At 34.1% G+C, this 14640-nt stretch overlaps 1 protein-coding gene across 4 annotated transcripts in view; it reads right to left on the bottom strand.

Moving 5' to 3' along the window:
- Positions 1 to 14640, bottom strand: part of ESD (esterase D) — a 45005-nt gene that overhangs the window by 14522 nt on the left and 15843 nt on the right. For all 4 annotated transcript variants that reach the window (XM_044666038.1, XM_044666035.1, XM_044666039.1 and 1 more), the window contains 5 exons: positions 13871 to 13969; positions 10675 to 10799; positions 6929 to 7048; positions 4670 to 4768; positions 3199 to 3366 (listed from right to left, as the gene is read on the bottom strand). In XM_044666038.1, coding sequence (XP_044521973.1) covers positions 3199 to 3366; positions 4670 to 4768; positions 6929 to 7048; positions 10675 to 10799; positions 13871 to 13969 — 611 coding nt within the window. The remainder of the gene's footprint in view (positions 1 to 3198; positions 3367 to 4669; positions 4769 to 6928; positions 7049 to 10674; positions 10800 to 13870; positions 13970 to 14640) is intronic.

The raw sequence follows: 14640 nt of genomic DNA on the forward strand, positions 1-14640 counted from the left end.
ATTGCTCATGGGTAGGATGAGCTAACATAATAAAAATGTCCCTTCTACCCAAATTAATTTACCTATTTAGCACCATACCTATCAAACTACCAAAAAACTTTTTAACTGAATTAGAAAAAAACTATAACAATGTTCATTTGGAATAACAAAAGATCAAGAATATCAAGGGAAATAATGAAAAAAAATGTGAAGGAAGGGGGCCTAGCAGTACCAGATATTAAACTATACTATAAAGCAGCAGTCATCAAAACGGTATGGTACTGGCTAAGAGACAGAAGGGAGGTTCAGTGGAATAGACTTGGGGTAAGTGAAGTCAGCAATACAGTGTATGATAAACCCAAAGAGCCCAACTTTTGGGACAAAAATCCACTATTGACAAAAACTGCTGGGAAATTTGGAAAACAATATGGGAGAGATTAGGCTTAGAGCAACATCTCACACCCTACACCAAGATAAATTCAGAATGGGTGAATGACTTGAATGTAAAGAGGGAAACTATAAATAAGTTAAGTGAACACAGAATAGTATACTTGTCAGATCTATGGGAAAGAAAAGATTTTAAAACCAAGCAAGAGTTAGAGAAAATTACTAAATGTAAATTAAATGGTTTTGATTATATTAAGCTAAAAAGCTTTTGTACAAACAAAAACAATGTAGTCAAAATCAGAAGGGAAACAACAAATTGGGAAAAAAATCTTTATAACAAAAAACTCTGACAGGGGTCTAATTACTCAAATATACAAGGAGTTAAATCAATTGTATAAAAAAATCAAGCCATTCCCCAATTGATAAATGGGCAAGGGACATGAATAGGCAATTTTCAGATAAAGAATTCAAAAGTATCAATAAGCACATGAGAAAGTGTTCTAAATCTGTAATAATTAGAGAAATGCAAATCAAAACAACTCTGAGGTATCACCTCACACCTAACAGATTGGCTAAAATGACAGAAGGGGAGATTAATGAATGTTGGAGGGGATGTGGCCAAATTGGGACATTAATGCATTGCTGGTGGAGTTGTGAACTGATCCAACCATTCTGGAGTGCAATTTGGAACTATGCTCAAAGGGCTATAAAAGAATGCTTGCCCTTTGATCCAGCCATACCATTGTTGGGTTTGTACCCCAAAGAGATCATAGATAAACAAACCTGTATGAAAATATTTATAGCTGTGCTTTTTGTACTGGCAAAAAAACTGGAAAATGAGGGGATGCCCTTCAATTGGGGAATGGCTGAACAAATCATGGTATATGCTGGTAATGGAATACTATTGTGCTCAAAGGAATAATGACCTGGAGGAATTCCAAGTGACCTGGAAAGACCTCCAGGAATTAATGCAGAGCGAAAGGAACAGAGCCAGAAGAAAATTGTATAGAGATACTGATACACTGTGGTAAAATCGAATGTAATGGACTTCTGTACTAGTAGCAATGCAACGACCCAGGACAATTCTGAGGGATTTATGGAAAAGAATGCTACCCACATTCAGAGGAAGAACTACAGGAGTGGAAACAGAAGAAAAACAACTGCTTGAACACATGGGTTGATGCGGACATGATTTGGGGATGTAGACTCAAAACTACCACACCAATGCAACTGTCAACAATTTGGAAATAGGTCTTGATTGATGACACATGTTAAAACCAGTGGAAATGCGCACCAGCTATGGGGCGGGGAGGGAGGTTAGGGGGTGAAGGGGAAAGTAAGAGCATGAATCATGTAACCATGTTAACTTTTCTAAAAAATAAATATTAAAAATTAAAAAAAGAAAAAAAAAGAAAAGCTTATTCAAAATATTATTATTATTGACTTCATTTACTTGCATTTCTAAGAGGAAGACAGATATTTTCCTTCTGCTGACAGTACCTATTCTGTGTCTTTGCTTAAGGCAGTTAGGCACCATAGTGGATAGAGCTTGACAATAGACATGGCCTCAGAAAAACCCGTTAAGATTGACCTCAGATACTGTTTGAACCTAAGTAAATCACTTAACCTCTCTCAGTCTCTGGTTATTCATTTGTAAAATAATAAAATCTACCTCCCAGACTTGTTATAAGAAAAGCATTTAATAGTCTTTATAAAATCCCTTGTAATCCTTTAAGGACTATATAAATGTTTATGCTTATTATAATTATTATATTTAGTTTTACTTTCATGCCTTAAGAAATACTTTTAACTAAAAAGCTAGTTGAAACAATTTTTACAAAGTAGCAGTACATAAAATAATCCCATATAAATTATCAACATTTCTATATATCACCAACAAAGACCTTTGCAAAGAGACAGTAAGAGACACCCCAGTTAAAAATAACTGTAGATAGCATAAAATACCTCTGAGTATACCTGCCAAAACAAACCCAGGAACATAATTATAAAACACTTTTCATACAAATAAAGTAAGAGTTAATTAAATAATAAGAGAAATATGAATTGTCCATGGGTAGGCAGAGTCAATATAATAAAAATGAAAATTTTGTCTAACCTAAGCTACTTATCCAATGCCATCCTAACTAAATTACCAAAATATTATTTTATTAATGTGGAAAAAATAAAAATAAAATTCATTTGGAAAAAAAGGTCAAAAGTATTGAAAAATGAAAAATAAAAGAAATGCTTTTAAATCCAAAGGAGAAAAGTATTGCTAGAGAAACCTTCCTCCCTTTTTCACAGCGGGTACCTAATACACATTTTTTGTTTGAATGAAAGGCATTTATTCCTAGAATAGGAATACTCATATCATTAAAGAGAATATTTTATCCCAGACCTTCAGAAATATAACTTGGAGAGATTTCTAACAATAGAACAGGCAAAGAGAGGGCTTAGGGAAAGACTAGAGATAGTTAATGAAACAACAAGCTTTTACTTAGTCTTCAATGTAGCTATATAACTTATTTTTACTGTGTTAATTATGTGGCAGTAGTTCAAAAACGTATAACTCCTTTTACACAGTATTTCTTACTGTCAAAAATATCTATTTCCATTAAATGGTCCCTACATATTATTTAGCATAGAAATTACTGTAGCACAATGGGATATTAATTTTCAGATGTACCTAAAAGGAAATAGAAATATTGGGGGGAAATGTCATTCACATTCAGGTCTAAGAAAAAGTTCTGATGGTGTCTGTTTTTGTTTTCTGTTTTTGAATCAGATCAAGGAGTACAAATTCAAGAGAAAAAAAGTTTCCTAAATACTTGCCTCTTGCAATCTAAAAACAACTGGAATTTTCCGTTCTGAACAGGCAGCTATAAAATTGTCAGGAAGTAACTGCCCATCTTTAAGAAACTGGTCATCTTTGCCTTGATCTATTAATATGTCCAACTGAGAATCTGGATAAGACTTTACAAGATGAGTAGCGTCATATGCCTGTAAATAAAAGGAAAAAGTCAAAACTAATTTTTACAATGCTTAACAAATATATTCCAGAACATGAAGCACTCTGGAAAAAGTATATCAAAATAAGCCAAGTAGGGCAGTTGGGTAGCTCAGTGGAGTGAGAGTCAGGCCTAGAGACAGGAGGTCCTAGGTTCAAACCCGGCCTCAGCCACTTCCCAGCTGTGTGACCCTGGGCAAGTCACTTGACCCCCATTGCCCACCCTTACCAATCTTCCACCTATGAGACAATACACCGAAGTACAAGGGTTTAAAAAAAAAAATAAGCCAGGTATACTTAATATTACTACTAGAATAAATCAGAAATTAAAAGCAACCCAGATTATAAGGCTGATTAAGTTTGAAATATGCTTTTAAGTCTGAAGTTATTAAAAGTTCTATTTATCTAAACATAATTTTTAAAGATTTTGGTTAAAAAGTCTCCTGGATTTAAGTTCCCAGTTTCTAGCCTCTCCTTGCTTTAAATAATCCTATTCACAAAAGCAAAGATCATCTTCCTTGAAAACTTTTTGGCTCATATCTTTCCCTTTAAACTCTGTAGCAACTCTAAAGCCCACCTCACAAATCCAATAAAAACATCAAATAATTTTAAAAGTATTTTTAATTCTTTTATTTTGTTCCACACTTAGGTAGGTATCTCTATTTCAACTAGCAACATGGTCTATTCCCTCTAACAACCCCTGAAACACACACTAGTATTCTTCCACTTCTAGTCATATCATGTGATTTCTCTTTCTTTTCTCCTCTCCAGATATGAATAAGGAACTTCATTTATTTTTGTTATCTATTTGTATTTGTGCATGTGTGTGTGCGTGTGTGATCATATAAAAATCTGTCTCTTTAAAAAGAAAAACTGAGTTCACTATCAGGAATTTTTCATTCAAATCAGCACAAATGTTATTAACAAAGAGGCCCTATTTATATAGCCAGGCTCTTGTCATCGTATGATTGAATACAGAGTTGTCATAGACACAGTAAAAAGATGGGTTAATATAAAATTCAAAGAAATAATAGCATCCAGTAAGAAGTAAGAATAGTAAGAAGTACAAATTGCCTTTTCCACAAAGGACTATTACCAAAATATCCTTTTCTTAGGGTATCTATTTTAATTAATCACTGCTTATAATAAAATTTTTCATCATATGCATATTTTACTATAATGTTTATTCCTTAAATTTTAGATAAACCTCAAAACCTGGCTAGGCATATATGATTTCTAGTTTGCATAATTTTTTAAAGACTTTAATATTTCAGATATGAATTATTTAGTACTTACCTCCCATTTACTTTGATCTGATCCTAAATATCCACTGAAGGCCTTTTTCCCCCAAGGACAGAGCATTGGATTGCAGATTGGAGAGAATGCTGACACAGACTTCAGAAACAAATAAAACAAGTTTCATAACCAGTCAATTTGAAAGGTTATATTTTAACTGACAACTAGAAAATGACTAAGAAGCTACTGACTCCTCATGAAAAAGTTTGTGAACAATTTTCTTGAAATATTTTTGGCTTTCAGTGTAGGTGCTTCAAGGGTCAGAACAACCCACTGAATATTCTGTTTAACTGCTAGTAAATTATAGGTGCTGAAATAATACAAAGTGATAAAAATTTCATTTCATCAAAAAAGTATATTAAATAAAAGGAAGTTTATGTTAGGACTTTCCTTCTTCTGATTATGCCCAGCAAAAATAAAACAACTTACTGAAATATAAGAACAGATTCTTGATGAATAAATGGCATTTAATTCTAAAATACTCTTAAGAATTATTTTAAAAAGATATACTGGAATTTTAATAGCATTATTACCGGTCATAATACAAATCTTTTCCATATTATTTTGAATCTTTTACCACTAGCAAACATTTGATTCATCAAATATTTATTATGTTGTTTATATGCGGGTTGAAATTCAGAATATAGACATTTTTGTTTCAAATAATTTATAACTTATTATACCTTATTATAAAGAATTTATACTTTATACATAATTTTGCAGTTTCTCTTAGATTTAAAAATCTTTTTCAAAATGTTAAAAAGTAAATGTATTTTTGCATTAGAAAATAGAAAACTGCTTTATTGTATACTGATAAGATGTTTGAATTTTTAAAAAATCCATCATGTTAGAAAGCTGGTTCAATTTCAGAATAAGTCCTGCCAATAATAAAATATATCTTGTTTCAGTACGAAGTCTATTATAAATGCTTTCATCTCTGAAATTGAGATTCAGAATAACTTAGTAACTAATCCCTGAGGGTTGGGCATAGATTAAGCAGACCACAAAAGTAATTTAGTCCTATGATTTTAAGAGGCTAGTAATTTAAAATGGTTGATGGTTCAAAGCATAGTGTTGCCACCAAAGATCATATTGCTGTTCCTTTACAACTCCTCATAGCACACTGTTCTCCATTATGTAATGAGCTGAATGAACATAGAGGTCTCAAAGTTATTAACTGAGAATAAAACATATACTTAGAACACACAAATGAGAAAGTTAACATTCTTGTCTATAAAGAATTTAGGGCTGCTTAAAAACTGGTAATAAATGAATAATGTCTATTGCATTCATATAAAAGAAAAAGTGAATTAGGCTAGAAAAGAAATCTGACACTCAAAATCATTAAACAGTTAATATTTTTACATGTTGAAACTAGTTAAATTATGGACACTAAATTTAATTATTTGTATTGTTATTTGTTGTATTGATATTTGACATAAAGTCATTATAAATCACTAAATAAAAAAGAATAACTACTACTACAAGCTAAGAACAATTCCTTCTATCTCAGAAAATCAGAGTTAAATTTACCAAGCTGCTTCTGTCTGAATGGTGGGAGTAGTAGTTCAAATCATTAATATCTCAGAATTAATTACAAGTAGATGACTTTGGGTAAGTCACCTTCTGGGTCTCAGAGTTGTCATCTAGAAAATGAGTCTATTGAACTAGAAGACCTCTAAGGTCCCTTCTAGCATGAAATCACATTTTACAATATTTCTGGTGAGCAACCAATAAAAGAGATTTATTTCACTTATTGATTTGGATGAAGCACCAAGTTAAGTTGAGTATATGGTGGGGAAAAAATGTATTTTAGATGGGGCAGCTGGGTGGCTCAGTGGATTGAGAGCCAGGCCTAGAGATGGGAGGTCCTAGGTTCAAATCCGGCCTCAGACACTTCCCAGCTGTGTGACCCTGGGCAAGTCACTTGACCCCCATTGCCTACCCTTACCAATCTTCCACCTATAAGTCAATACACAGAAGTAAAGGGTTTAAAATTAAAAAAAAAACAAAAACAAAAAAAATGTATTTTAGAGATACATATAGACAATAAGCTGGATCTCTGGAATTGAAGGTAGAACCTACTTCTGAGGTTGTTAACAAAAATTTCCAATATAAAATATAAAGACTTTTTTGATTCCTGACTTCTGTTCCTAGAAAATTCTAATGTCAATAACTACAAAGATGAATGAATCTCAAATTCAATCTTAATAAATTACTAAAAAGAAATGTTAACCATTTGAACACAGATAATCTTACTTTGTATTTTCCAGGATTCTTCAAAGCACAAATCAGAGCTCCATGGCCTCCCATAGAATGGCCAAAAATTGACATCTTCTTTGGATCAGCTGGAAAATTGGCATTTATCAGCTTGGGCAACTGAAAAAGATTGATAGGATGACAAAAATATAAAAGAAATTTAGCCTATTTTTCAAGGTACACAATAATACCACGAGTAAATCCATACTGATAACTGGTTCAATCTATGTACAAGCTAATTAGATGTACTTTTTTGTATACACAAATTACATTTTTAAAACATCATGACCAAGAAATATTACTATTAAAAAGGAAATATTAGTTATACTGTATCAGTGATGTCAAACCTTTTAGAGATAGTGTCGGGTCCTACCCCAGACCAAGTGCCATGCCCACGCACCTACTCCCCCAGAGATCAAGTGCTGTACTCCACCCTCCTCTCACCTCCCTCCTCTGGCCCCCACTTTACCCCAGACAAGGGATGAGAGGCCCATGTGGAGAGGGAGAGGAGAGTGGTCTGAGTGCTCTATTCCCCTCCAGCTATGTGCCACACTGTGAGCTGTGCTCCCCTCAAATCTAGCTCCTCTCCAACCTCACCACAGGAATCACCTTCACCACAGACTCAATAGGCTGCCATCTGTGCCTCACCCTCATGCAGCATGTGATGCCCCCCACCTTACCTGAGATAGGGGAGGAAGAACTCACACTGGCTGCTGAGCAGAGGGGTAGGGTAAGTGAGAAATGTTTTTAGGTGCATGGAGAGAGGGAGGGAAGCAGCTCCACCCTCAGTCCCTCTGGCTTTCTAATAATGAACTCTGGTAGACAATGACAGCAGGAGTGCCCACAGAGAGGGCTCTGCATGCCCCTTCTGGCACATGTGCCATAGGTTCGCCATTACAGTACTATAGTGTCATGGCCCTCAAAAGTAGTCCAAAACAAACAAATAGAAAGTTGGCCATGTTGCATCAATATGCATTATTTTCTCTGTTTCTTTTAAAAGTTAAAAGTTTGCATTTTCTTAAAAATTAAAAGTATGACATCTCATTTAAGGAGATAGATCATTCTAACTTCTTTAGTCAAAATTACATCTCTATATTGTCTATTTTAAATAAAATACGCTGGAAAAAAGAAATGCTTTCTGTTTCTGTGTGGCCTTGAAAACATACTACACATGGTTGGCACTTTTGAGTTTGTCGTTTTTCTTAAACTGTTGAGGTTGTACCTCTAACAAAGTCCTACTTTTCACAGCATAAAGGTTACCTTATAAGTCAGCAGGACACAAAAGCTGGTGGCAGCTCTTCCTCTTTGGGAACAGCTTCAAGCAATCTGAAGCCCTGGCAACAGATTATTCCTGCTTTCTAAGGGCCAACCTGGCTAACTACAGAAGGCTAGTCACTTGGTGATGAATTTTTTAGCCATGATAACTCACAGAACAAAAAAAAAATTCAAAATGACCTTCAGTTCTGGACAAGCCCCTTCCATTTCTACAGCAACAGGAATAGAGCAAAGGAAAAGGGGGCAGAGGTTGCACTCAGTCATGGTTTTTAAACAGAACTAGATAAATTAAATTAATTTTTGGCACTCTAAAAGTGACAGTTGCATCCAGTGACCAATGAGGGGCCATACTACTTACTGGAAGAACTAAATCATCAATCTTGACATTCTTACTATAAATAAAATCAGAAGATAAAAGGAAGCTACAGTTAAATGGAAGGATGGCTCACGGAGACAAATAAAGGAGTTGGCAAAGTTGGTTTTATTATATGTCCAAAAATAATACAGTTTTATGAGAAACCTGGATAACTTTATATTGCAGTGCCCACGATTAGTATCTGGTAAAGAACAACCAAAAGAAAATTATTGCAAGAGATGAGGAGGATAAGAATTTTATTAAGAATTTAAGACCCTCCAAATTAAATTAACATAATATCAACACATATTAAGTACCTTTTATGTACTGGGAATTGCTGGATGTAGATATAAACACAATGAATGAAAAGATTCTGTCCTCATAAGAATCTTACATTCTAACATACTTTACAACAAAGTTGGATATATGGAAATATGGAGGCAAAACACCGAAAAACATGATACAAAAGTAAGAAAAAGAGAGATGAAAATCTTGCAGATTATAAAGTCATGCCTATATATTATGAATTCTTTTTTCAAGAAGAAAATTTGGAGTTGTTAGACATGGCTAATATCAAATAACAACATTAAAAAAAAGGTTTAACATATTTATGCAAAGAAGTGACTAGTTATGTGTAAATAGAATTAGCTCTAGCCATTCATAGCTAAACTCTTACTTAACCTAGGCATAGAAATGATATAATTCCTCAACCTTCCTTAGTGGGAGGGGAGACGAGTTACCCACAGGTGACAATAAGTAACAAATCAAGAACAAGGGACTGCCCTTTAGGCAGTCCAAAAATCAGTGTAGAGGCTGCCATTTGTCCATTTGAATTAGAGGTGGACCCACAGGAAGTGAAGAAAGGCACTATCTCTTTAAGTATGTTGGCTACTTCCTGTGGAGGCAGTTCCCGCATTGAACTTGGTGCTGACAGATCTCTGAGGAGACCTCAGACTGCTTCTACTCTGAATGGTCACGTGGGTTAGCTAGGCTGACCTCCTTGGCCTACCCTGGCGTTTTCCAGACTCTCTACCTTAAATAGGCACTAGCCTATCTGGTTGCTAGGCCTTGAGGCTTGCAGCTTCATTTATTTAGCCTTTTAACCTTCTCTCTCGTCCAGGCCTCCGCAGGCCTGGACTAGCTTCTCCTTTTTCCTTTATTCCTATACCTTTACCTTCCTGATTGTAAATAAAGTGCCTTAACCCAATGCTGACTTAGGTCTGATTTAATTATGGAATCAACCTGAATTGTTGATTCCTGGGGGCCACACTTTAAATACATATCTATAAAATACCTAAATTTCCCTCTTACAGTTATCACTAGGAAAGTAATTTCTGAATCAGATGTTGGTATATTGCCTCCTTTGCGAACTTTTTGAGTTCGAGTGCCTGGGGGTAAATTAAAGCTGTCTGTGAGCCCCCCATTAATAGAGAGAGTTGAGGGAGAAAGTACTTGCTTTGGGTGGCTGGACAGAGGGGTGGGACATACAAAAAATGTCCTCTGGCACTGGGAAGAGGGAAAACTAAGCAGCTCTCTGAGTGCCCGCTCTATACATGTGCCACGTCTTTGAAATGCTGGTATATAGTCAGATTTGTTAGTCCGAAGTTCAAAATAAATATGCTCTGACCAACATAATTAATAATCTCTTAAGAAAAACATTTAGGAATTCCTTATAGTAATAAAAATAAGCCCACTTAAAAACCTTAATGGTCCAAACTTGAGATTTCCTAAATTTAGGAGTTATCAGGGACTAAACCCTCTCTCTCAAACAAATCAGCAACTACTCTGTGAATAATAAGTCTTCGGCCCTAAGATGTTAAGTGACTTACTTGTCCAAGGCCATACACAACTAACAGGAATCAGAGAGAGGATTTAAACCTGCATATTACTGACTCAAAAGTCAATTTCTATCCAGGATGTCATGTTGCCTCTCAGATAACATGATAAAATTTGATATTTTCTCTAACATGATCAACAAATGCAATTAACATTAATTTAATAATACTAATCTTGAGTTTAAGATTAAATCTTTCAAACAAAATCAAAGTAAGACACCTAGTAAACAAATAAAAATAACTGAAGCTAATTACTAAAATGTTCATTTCAGTGGAATTACCTCATCTGTTACATAAGAGTACATCCTATAGTTGGTTTTCCAAGGTTCTTCAGTAGCATTCACATAAAAACCAGCACCAGTACCAAAGTCCCAGCTGTCATCTTCTCCTTTAATATTGCAGCCACCTATCAAAGTAAAATGTCATTGTTAAATGACCACTTGAAATCATTACTGTAATATTTATGATTATTTTACATAGTACTTTGGTTTTTCAATTTTTCTTTCATCTGACTGATTTTACATGGTTTGACCTTAATAACACTGTGAGGTGTGCTAGGTAAACATTTTTTAAATGTTTTACTTTAAAGTTGAGGAACTAAAGGAACTAAATCCAAGATTCCTTTACAGAGTCAGTAAAATGACACAGGTAGGATTGAATCCACATCTCCCAACTCCAAACTGAAAATGCGTTCCACTAAATGACAGCCTTTATGAGTCCGTAATTCAGACATTTCTAAAATTGAACTGATATCACTAGGAACATCACAGTGTTTATGGCTGTGAATCAAAATCAGTCCCAGGTTTCACCTGCACCCTTATGGGTTTGTTGTGATGAAAACACTCTGTAGGCTATAATATACACTATAAAATGTGACTCAGGACAGTTAGTATCATTGCATCAGTGGAGGGAGTTCCAAACCAAGAGTTCCTCACGTTAATGAAAGCATATGTTAAAACCAAAAATTATTATTACAGGATTTCTAAAGAGAAGAGTGCAGAGTTTGTGCAAAACTACATGGGTTCTGAAATTGATAATAAAAAAAGCTCAAGCATCTTTAACATATACTTTGTTTTTATTCTACAGCAGTGTTAAGGAACTGAGAAATGCCATTAAAAGAAACCAGAAAGCAGGATTATATAAACTGACAGAAAGTTCATTCAAGTTTTATTGTCTGTCACATCATTGGACTAGTTACTAGGTAACAAGAAAAGGAGAAATGCAAAGACAAGATTTAAGAGGAATGAAAATGTTGGTTGCGATACAAATAATATTATAATGGTGAAAACCAAACTTTAGATACATTCTTAGAATATGGTACTGTAAAGTATAATATATAAAGTATAAATAATTATAAAGTATAACTAATGTATAAAAACAAAGTATAAAATATAATAACTAAAAAACATACTATAAAGTATAATAAGAAGTAATTCCTTCATGTACTTACTATATATTATTATGTATTACAGCTACTTGTATTGTGTCTTATCTCTCCACTAAACTATCAGTTTTTGGGGAGTAGAGGTTGAGTCTTAACTAAACATTGTATCTTTCTTTACCGTTGTTATTTTGTACTGTTTCATTGTCTTTGTGTGCCTAAATATCTAATACATAGTGGGTACTTAATAAATACTTGTTGATCATCTGTGAGCAAGAGTAACTTTCTTTCACTTAGTAGTTTTCTGAAACTAGTAGTCTCCACTAATGAAAACAGTATGAAACTGAGACCAGAATTATATGCTCAACTTCTGAGAAGATTAGTTAACTTCGGTCTACTCTTGTCCACTGCCTGAATATCATCTCAGGACCACTGCCTTGGAAAGGAAAACAATGTAAGAGAATATCAATAGAGCCATTACCCATTACTCTAAAGACATCACAATTCACATAGTAGGTGCTTAAAAAATATTTGCTGAATTGTTGTTGAATGAATATTTTAGAAATAACAATCTGTATTGATAAAAGTATTATAGTATTGAGAAAAATAATAGTACTTTAGATGGTTTTGAGAAAATGGAAGAAGTATTTAGTCTAAGAAAAGCATGAGAAAGTGTTACCAATAAGAAAAGTTATAACAGGGAATTGATAGAAGTTAGATGCCATATGTTGTCCTCTAATAGTTAAGATTATTTCAATCTATTCTGCAACAGTTAAATACTATATAAAGAATGGATACAGGTTAAAAATAATATTCACCAACACCCCTCCACTATTTTTATCTATTTTTTATCTTTTAAGAATCCAGAAGCAATTATACCAAAGAGGGACAAATTTTATGGTTTTACAGGTTACCAAATATATCTTTTTTTTTTTTAAACCCTTACCTTCCATCTTGGAATCAATATTGTGTATTGGCTCCAAGGCAGAAGAGTGGTAATGGTAGGCAATAAGGGTCAAGTGACTTGCCCAGGGTCACACAGCTGGGAAGTGTCTGAGGCCGGATTTGAACCTAGGACCTCCCATCTCTAGGCCTGGCTCTCAATCCACTGAGCTACCCAGCTGCCCCCCAAATATATCTTTTTATTGCTGTTGTAAAATTACTTACCACCCTAGTACTAAGTTTTTACATGTTTTTCTGAACACTCTTAATGATTTGCTAATAGGATAAGCACTCTAGTTCAAAGATATTGTCATGACAAAACGATTTATAGATATAAGCTATTTAAAATATATTGAATGATGTTAAATCCTTAAAACATTATCATTATTATCATAAAAGATATGATTACACAAATCTTTTCTCCTGAATTTCAACATAGAGCTCATTGATAAGAAAAAAAGATTAATACAGTCTTATTTAATTGAACTTGCTAATAATTCTTTCTAATACTTTAAATAGGGGAAGTTTGATAGTACAGTGGATAGAACATTGGGTCTAAAGTCACAAAGACTCATCTCATTGAGTTCAAAATCTGTCCTGTACTAGCGGTGTGACCCTGAGCAAATCATTTAACCCTGTTTGCCTCAGTTTCTTTATCTGTTAAATAAGCTGGAGAAGGAAATGGCAAACCACATCTTTGACAAGAAAACCCCACAAGGGGTCACAAATACTTGGACACAACCAAGCAACATCTTAAAAACAGGCTCTCCTTGATTCCTATGTGCTCCTTTAGATACTTATGGATGCTTTTCTATTTTCCATGTAGCTATTGATTTAAAGATATAAATATTCTTTTCTTACCTCATATGCCAATATCTCTCATTATTTACAGTGAAATGGTTTTATGTCTATAAACTATGGCTTACTCAACAATAGTTTTACACTTATCTTCCATAATTACTAGATTATAAACTCCTTGAGGGTAGAGATTTTGCTGATTTATCTTGCTTTTCTCATAGTACCCAGAACAGTACTTTACACATAATGGGCATGGACTCAATAAATTTTTGTTGAATTGAACTAAAAAACAGAATAGACAGGCCAAATAAAAATTTAGCCCACAGTATAGGGAATCTCTGTCACAAAATACTTACGTGGACTGGTGTCTGGTGCAACAACAATGAGGCCATATTCTGCTGCAGCTTGGTGATAACCAGCTTTTGTGATGAAATTTTGTTCTGTGCAAGTTAAACCTGAAGAGTGAAAATAATGATATCATTGTACACTATTATATATTATTCAAAGTTTTTAGTTTCCTATAAATACAGCAAGACTTACATAAACCAAGAGTCATTTAAGGCAGGGTTCTTAATCATTTTTGTGTCATGGTCCCTCAATCTGGTGAAGCTTAGGAGTCCCTCCTCAGAATAATATTTTGATAAAATTACAAAGAAAACTAATAATAATAAAAATGCAATTATCAAAAAATGTCAAAAAGTTAATGGACACTCGATTAAGAACTCCAGATCTAAGAAAACAGTAATTTTATGCTATGCAACTTAAAAGAATATATTCTCTTTCATTTAATATTTATGGCCATATATGCCTCAATACATCAGATTTTAGTGTTGGTACTTCCTCTGCCAGTAAATCACAATTTAATAGGCATGTCTTTTTTTTTAAACATAGTAAGAATCTAATTATTACAAATTGTATTAGTTCCTATGTCAGGGTGTTAGATTAGAGAGGCTCCATTCAGGCTAATGGGCATGTCTTAATGAGTGAGTGAGGTTCAGAGAGGCTGTGATTTGTTCACAGTCATACAGAGAGTATCAGAAAGTCAGTTTAGAACCCAGTTCTTTCTATCTTAAAGTAGGATGCAGTACAACCTGATCTTGCCAGTAAAGACTCTCTGAGCAAAGGA

The sequence above is a fragment of the Gracilinanus agilis genome, chromosome 3 (genome assembly GCF_016433145.1).
Source record: "Gracilinanus agilis isolate LMUSP501 chromosome 3, AgileGrace, whole genome shotgun sequence".
NCBI lineage: Eukaryota > Metazoa > Chordata > Mammalia > Didelphimorphia > Didelphidae > Gracilinanus > Gracilinanus agilis.